Below are 7,807 nucleotides of genomic sequence, written 5' to 3'. Positions count from 1 at the left end.
TGCCCATCAGCTCCACCAGCGTGGGACACACACACTGTGGTTGGCCACAGAGCAGCATGGCCACAAGTGCTGCTTGCTGGGCACCAGCAGCCACAGCTGGAATCTCCCAAACCCCACCTGGGCTCCCCAGAGGACGTGTGGGAGGTGGGGGCTGTGGGAGCAGGGAGGTGAACAGGCTGAAACAACTGGGAGCTCTTCCCTCTCACCTTCCCTCCCCCTCCCTTCACTTATCCACCCACTGAGCTCCCTTTGGTTTTTTGAGTTTTCTGCTGCAGGGTTTAAGGCCCAAGAAGCAAACCCACTGCTGGCTGTTTGTGTCAGGTCAGTGAGCTAAAGCACTGTGTGGGATGGGCAGGTGGACACCGGTGGCTGTGTGGCAGAGCAGGAGGGAGTGATGGCACCCCACTGCCCCTCCCAGCTCTGCAGCCTGGTCCCAGCCTTGCACTGCAGTGGGGATCTTGGTCCCTGTGGGTGGCAGAGATGGGATACCCAGGTCTGAGCTGAGGGGTTGGATGTCGTTTCCATGGATCCACCTATGTCCCAGAGCAAGGGGGGCTGTGCTCCCTGAGCTCTGAGCACAGCCTTGGCTCTGGCCCCTTCCCCGCAGTCACAGCACAGGGTGGTTAAATCCTGCACCAGGGCTGTGATAGCAAACATGCTTTCCAAAGAAAGAGAGGAAGTGAGAACTCCCTGCCTGCACCGTGTGGTGTAAGTGCTGCGGCCGGGGCAGGCGCTGCCCGCCTCCTTCCTGTCTGATTGAGTTTGTTTGCCTTCTCCAAAGCAAACAGTGTGAACCTGGGGGGTGTTTGGCAAATCCCCTCTCTTGCTTTTAAAAGCTGCTTCCTGTGCCAGGTTTCCGACATCCTGTTCCTTCCAAACATTGCTGGTGAGGGGCTGCAGGAGGATCCCAGAAACAGTCGATACTTCCAACCCAGCGTCTGAGTGTGGGGCTTATCTGCCAGCTGCTCCCGCTGGCTGCAGGGTGGCCACGGCCATGCTGCGACTCCATCAAGAGCCAAGGGGACTCACAAAGCCCATGCTGGGGTCACCTGTGCCTGGGGGGCTGCAAGAGCCCTCTGCACCCCCTGAGGCTGTGCCCATCCGGCTGCACGTGGAGCCAGCGGCACGGCCCCTCCGGCACCCGCCTGCTCCAGCACGCTCAGCCTTCCTCTCCCTTCCGAGGGCTTGGCCATGACTTGGTGCACCTGAGCCCTTCACTGCTTTGCTGAACTTCTGCTCCTGGTATGGGCATCTGCCACCTTGGATCAATCTGCAGCAAGGACTTGCTGAAATGGGAATCCTTGCCACACCTCCGCTGCCTTCCTTGTAATCAAAAGCTCCTTTCCTTCATAATAATCTTCATTTTAATCTAGTACAAAAAAAAGCATTTTACCCTTATGGATTCAAAAAAACTATTCCAGCTCTAGCAATACTGTGAACTTGATGACTCAAAAATGTGCTGAAGTACAAGTTAGGTAGAAGGAATCAATAACAATTTATCATGAAAAGGCCAGCCCAGTAGAAACAAGAGGTTCCAATAGGACAGAATAAACTCAGCTTTAGGAAAGTACCATCATACCCCCTGTTCCAGTAATCAAACATGTTATTTCAAACTTAGTCGCTCAAAAATGTTGCAAAACAACCCCCCCTATTATTCTTTCAAACTAGTTTGAACTTCCTATGATTTAACAAAGATGTAATCATATCCGCAGAGATCCCAGTTCCTTACGAGCATCTTAAAAAGCACGAATGAATCATTTCCTTGTACAACAATCAACTTTGCAATGCCATGATCTTGGAAATGATAGTTGAACAGTTGAAGGCAAGCACTCAAAAGAAAATAAAAGCATTTAATGCAAAATATTTTACCAAAAGTTTTTACAGCAATTTCATATAAGTGGAGTCTTCTCTTAAAACATGAAACCACCGATACAAATGTATTGTTCCAAAGGGGATTACAAAACTTTCTCCTCAGTCACACAGGAGGTAGGAAGGGCATTTCTCTCACCTGAAAACACCTAAGATGAACTCCAAAGTAACATTCAGGACAGAGCCTGCAACGTCTAAGCAAAGGTAACACACAGGACTAAAACTTCACAGGCTGATATCCCTTTACTCCATAAGGCTTTTTAAGATTCCTAATAATTTGTGGGCATGCAACGGAAATATCCGAGATGCCTGCCAGCTCTATTATATGGTTTTTCCTAGTGATGGGAAGCCTGATGTCAGGGCAGACACGGGCTGTGTTCCCCTGCAAGGAGCAGCCTTAGGGACGGTTCTTTCTGTTCCTGCTCAGTTGCTCCAGGCTGCAGTTTCTGGGACCTGAGGGCAGGTGTCAGCTGGTGCATCCTGGCCCCTCTGGCTGTCCAGTGGCTCAGGGAAGGGCAGCCACTGGGAGCAACAAGTGGTGCAGCTACCCCAGGATCCCCATCTACATTTGCAGCTTCCCCCAGGCTGTTGACACTTTAACAGGTTCAGAGAGGGCTCGTTGTGGAGCGAGCGAGGCCTTTCGGAGACCAACACCATCCCAGCAGGCCCACAAAGAGCAAGAGACAAAATTGGTCCTTGTTGAGAAGCAGCAAGAGGCAGCTGGAAGGGAAGGGCAGGACAGGCTGGGGCCCCTGCACAGAGCCCTGCAGCAGCACAGGCACTTCCCAGCACATTCACTCATTCCTTCGCTTGGCACACGGGCCGGTCTGGGGACCATTACCTGTGAAAGGAGCTCTTTCACCCCGTCCTGCTCCCTGCAGCGTCCTGTGGGGCTGGGCTCTGCCTGGGCCGCTGCCAGCCACGCAGAGAAAGGCTCCAGCTGAGCCCTGGGGAGCTGGGCTGCCTGCCCCTGCTTCGCAAAACAACACCACAACGGCCTTCGAGGAAGATGCAGCGTGGGGGGACGAGCTCTCTAGAAAACAAAGCCACATTAACCGGCCTCAACAAAGCAGCAGTTCTCTTTCCCAGGGGAAGGGCAGGCCAGTGCCTTCCCTCCCCAGGACAGACTGTCTTTCAGGCTCTCTGGGGACACGTGGGAGGCGCCTTTTCTGTTGTTGCTGTGCTGCCCCAGTGCTGGGCTCCCCGTGCTGCTACCAGGAGCTGAAGTCCCCAAAGCCTGAGCTCTTTTTCTCTTTCTTCGCAGCTGTGCTGGTCGAGGGCCCGTCCTCCTCTGCGCTGCGCTTCCTGGAGCCAAAACGAAAACAACTCTCAGGGACTATTTACTCTTCAGCAGGACCAGGGCAGCTGGATGCCTGTTCTCCCCAACAACAGCTGTACCAGAACTAGCCCATCCCTGGTCGAGCAGAGAGCAGTGCAAGCTCTGTGCCAGCATGGGGAATGCAGGGGGTTGGACATGGGGGCCCCTGGCAAGGCTAGAAAGAGTGTGTGAGTCTGTGGGCATGGTTTGGGTCAGGCTTTGAACACTTCCAGGAATGTGTTCAAAGCACATTAAGTTCTCCAGGTCGGAGCTGAAGATTTACCAGCTGTACTTTTTTATCATGGTCATGATGAAAACATGAGCCATGAGTTCCTTCTACACCTTCTCACCTGCACTTGTGGCAGCGAATGGATTCATGAGGAATTAGGTATAAAGCAGCTGGGCGAGCTTCTCAGATCCTTTCCTGTTTCTCAAGCCCAGCCTGTTGCAGCTGCTGCTGCTGTTTGAGCAGAGTTTGCAACTCCAGGGAAACATTATGCAGCCAGCTCACGTGCTCTGGTTTTATTGTCAGGTATCAGTAGATGACAGGGAGAACAGAGAACCCTGAACCTGCCAAAGGGCTGTGTGGACAAACTCCCAGTGTCAAGGCAGGCTGCAAGGACTGAAGGTCCTTTCTATACTGCTTGGTCCTTTCCACAGAGCCACAAGCTCGGCCAGTGTTTCCTCTGTAAATACAGTGCAACGTGGCAGCAGTTTTAAGCTGAACATATTTTAAGGGACAAGCAGTATTTTGTGACTGAAACATTTTACTGACACACCAAACTGACCCACCTGGGCTAACATATTTCTGTTCTCACAGTTATGCAAATGCCTGTAAGTCACAGAGGCACACACAAGCTGATTAAATAGCTGCCCAGATCTGTGTATGCATAAATATAGGCCTTTATGCAGACAGACAACAACACTTTCACAAATGCTTTTAGAGAAGTCTGCTAAAAATCAAGTGGAAGGCATTTATTTTAATTTTTCCCAAACACATGCTAAGCTGCTGCTCAGCCAGGATTCTGTAGTGTCCTTAGGAAAGAAAACAGTGCTGCCAATCCTGACAGGAGTACAAAGGGTGTCTGGGAGAGGGTGCTTTAGGATAAGCCTGTCCAACCAGCCGGGTACCAGGAGCTACTCACCAGACACCCTGTGCTCCCACAGCAGGCCTGGGAACCTGCTCCCCTTTCCAGCCAGTTCAGCTGTTTGTGTGGCTGAACAGGGAACCAGATCAGCAGACTGATGGGGGCTTAGGGAAACTACTTTGTGCAGGGGAGAAGTTGCTAAATGAAAAACATCTGTGGGACCATGGCCTTCAGAAAAGGAAGAGGATAACAGATAGTGTGGGAAGTGACACTGTACAGTTCCTCAAGGACTTCTGAGTTTTGGAAATATATCTACAGTTCTGAAGTCAGTACATGCTGTTAAAGACCAACTTGGTCACGTTCAAGTGCTAAAAGAAATGCTCAGTTAACTTGTAATCTTGAAAAACAACAGGAGAGGAAACTCTTGACTGTTAGGACTACATGAAGATGTCTTTGCTGGCACAAACCAAACATCTGAGCAATGGCACTGAACACAGTCAGCATCCAGCAGGAAAGGAACCTAAAACACTCAGCCAAGATCAGATGGGCAGGGAACTCACGCTGCAGCCATGTTGATGTATTTTCCAATCCCCTGCCGGTAAGTTTTAGGAGCCTGGACCTCCTTCTGTGGTGGGACCACCTCAGTTTTTGTTTTGGCTGCTTCTTCTTCCTGCTGGAACTTCTCTCTTTCAGCAGTGACCTGTGGGAAGCAAAGGATGCAATCTGTTGCAGGAGACAGAATAAGGAGAAAAGGTCTACAATTCTTTGAAGCTTTAAGCAATCGGCACCGTGGGGATTACAGGGCAGGCTTCAGGAGACACCTCTCAATGGCCACTGCAAACAGGCTACCTACAGGAAGAGTCCTTCCTTCTTACCTGAAGCTACCCAGAGCTAGAGTGGGCATTGGAAAGGAAGCCATGGGAAGCTGATGGCCTGGGCACCGTGCCAGACTCAGCTGCAAGAGTAACTCTGCACCGAAAGAGTGACGATGATCCTGGCACACCAGGCACTGCTGAATGGCAGCAGCTTAACCTTAGCTGGCAACCATATGGGCCAGGGGCTGCCCATGTTCAAAGAAAAGGCATTAAGTTACAAAGTTCTCCACAGAAGAGCTTTGGCCTTTCAAATAAAACAGTCAGCCAACCAACCATCCTCACCTGCGCATCAGCCTCTTCATAGGGATCAACAAACACCGTCGTCGTCTGAATTCGTATTTCCTCCTGGGAGCAGAAGAGAAGAACAATAATTCCATCTGCTGATTAAGTTGTGCCATCTCCCCCAAATTCAGTTTTGAGAAGTGCCAGCAGGGTGAGCAGCACTGCCATGCGAGGCCACAGCCCCTGGTGCTTCACACGTACCTTGGGACGGTCTGTTTTTGGGTCACTTTCCACATTCTCCATAGCAGTCAGAGTCTCAAAGCCACCAACCACCCTAAAAGAGGAAAGACATGATATCCATCTGTCACAACATACTCAAAATAGTCCTGCACCCTTACATTTAATATATCTAATTTATGACCATTCTCTAGCAGATTTTTAAAACACCATGCTTGGTTGATGGAAAATCAGCAACTGTATTTGGAAGATCTAAGAAAATGTCATTCAGCATGGAAGGTCAAAATTTTTTCTCAGATATGGGATCTGAATTTAAAACTAAGCAGAACATGGAAAAGTCAAACACTCAGAGGCAAAGCAGAGCCATTTGTCCAAAAACCCTGGAGCCACACAAACCAGCCAGATGAGGAACAAGTCTCTTTGTTTTTAAATTGTACATCAGACTGAAGATGTTATCAGGAAGAAAGGGAATGGTAACTACAGCACTACAGGAGAGCAGTGACAGAGCTGTCTGCACTAACACCAACAACACAGAAAGCACAGGATTGCTCCAGGAGAACGTCATGACCGTGAGCTCATGAGGGCTCTGGGAAAGCAGCAGAGCATCAGATCACAGCCACAGGGTAATGCTGGGACACTCTTCACTGCAGTTTTTACTTTGGAGGATGTCAGATCCCTGGCCTCTCACTTTTCAAGTCAACATATCCAAATACTTGCTTGAAAATGTTTAAGGCTGAAGCCTTTCTGAAGTGTTGCACGCTCATTTTCAAAAAAAAAAAAAGTGTGGAACAATGGGAAACTTCCAGAAAAGCATATTTAGAAGGGATAAATGGGGTAAACCAGATAATTATAATCCTGTCATCCATACCAGAAAAATAATGGAATAGTGGAGACAGGACATGATTAAGAAAGAAAGGAAATAAGTAACAGCAATCAACAAGGCTTTGTAGAAAACAGAGTCTGTCAAACAACCTTCTGTCACTGAGACAACAGATGTGGTTAACAGGGATAACAGTGTCCATGGAACAGACTTCTGGAGGGCGGCTGATATTTTGATTGAGGAACCAGAATGATACGAGGTGAACACAGCACACATTAAATAAAAAATTGGCTGACAGGTGTCAAAATCTAATTTTAAACAGGAACCACTGAGTCAGTACATTTCCAGAGGGGTCCTGCTGGCATCAGATCTTGGTCCCAGGGTATTTAACACTTTTATTCACATCATCCCCAATTCTATTTGAAAACAGCTATTCTTAGAAGAGCAGTAAATAAAGAGGAAGACAGGCTGTTGATGCCAAGCGATCCAGATCCATTAGCAAAGCAGGCTGTTGCTGGACAACATCTGTTTTAAGAGAGCCAAGCCACATGGCCAGGAAACAAAACTACAGTTCCTACTGACGGCCGTGGGACAATGAGAAGCAGCTGTAATTCCCAAAAGCATTGCTCCTGCAGGCAGAGGAGTCTGGGGCTGGGAGCTCAGCACTGAGGACAGGGGGGCTCAGCACTGAGGACAGGGGGGCTCAGCAATGAGCACAGGGGGGCTCAGCACTGAGGATAGGGGGGCTCAGCACTGAGGACAGGGGGGCTCAGCAGTGAGGACAGGAACCAGCCACCGAGGGCCCGTGGACAGGGCAATCCTCCAGCCTTCACGGGGGCAGCTCTTTTAAGGCCTGATTGCTGGGTTTACTGGGATTACTGGGACTCCAGCACCAGCACCGGCAGGCTGTCAGGGGCTGGGCAGATGAAATGGAGGAAAATCAAATTAAATGTAACTGGTGGGGAAAAAGAAATCAAACTGGTGGAATATGTAGTGTTTTATCACCTAACTCTGCTCTCATATCAAAGAAATAAGCACTGCCTCAACCAAAACACACATTGTATTCACAGTCATCTTTGTACAGCCGTACCAGGCTATCTCACTCCCAGAGGTGTTTCACAGCCCTGCCCATCCTGGCATGGCATCTGCCCAGCCAGCACCAGGAGAGGCCCCCGGCTCTCACCTGCCACAGTCTCACCTGATCCCTGGAGAAATACACCTTCACACCACTCCCCACTGCCCCCACTGCCACCCCATGGGCTGGGACGGGCACTAAACACACCCAAAAAGACAGAGCCCATCACAGAGGATGAGCCCAGGCAGGTCAGAGAGGGTTCCTCAGCACCCTCCCCAGCACAGCTGTCCTTGCTCACGTTCA

At 50.0% G+C, this 7,807-nt stretch overlaps 1 protein-coding gene across 5 annotated transcripts in view; it reads right to left on the bottom strand.

The window, feature by feature from the left end:
* Nucleotides 1-1,830: 1,830 nt before the first annotated feature.
* Nucleotides 1,831-7,807, bottom strand: part of PPIL2 (peptidylprolyl isomerase like 2) — a 65,871-nt gene continuing 59,894 nt past the window's right edge. For all 5 annotated transcript variants that reach the window (XM_064675323.1, XM_064675326.1, XM_064675325.1 and 2 more), the window contains 4 exons: nucleotides 5,634-5,706; nucleotides 5,433-5,495; nucleotides 4,836-4,975; nucleotides 1,831-3,174 (listed from right to left, as the gene is read on the bottom strand). In XM_064675323.1, the coding sequence (XP_064531393.1) occupies nucleotides 3,081-3,174; nucleotides 4,836-4,975; nucleotides 5,433-5,495; nucleotides 5,634-5,706 (370 nt within the window). In that variant the 3' untranslated portion in view covers nucleotides 1,831-3,080. The remainder of the gene's footprint in view (nucleotides 3,175-4,835; nucleotides 4,976-5,432; nucleotides 5,496-5,633; nucleotides 5,707-7,807) is intronic.

Source organism: Pseudopipra pipra, chromosome 18, assembly GCF_036250125.1.
Source record: "Pseudopipra pipra isolate bDixPip1 chromosome 18, bDixPip1.hap1, whole genome shotgun sequence".
Taxonomy (NCBI): domain Eukaryota; kingdom Metazoa; phylum Chordata; class Aves; order Passeriformes; family Pipridae; genus Pseudopipra; species Pseudopipra pipra.
The sequence above is the reverse complement of the archived record's forward strand: the minus strand, read 5'-3'. Positions and strand labels throughout refer to the sequence as shown.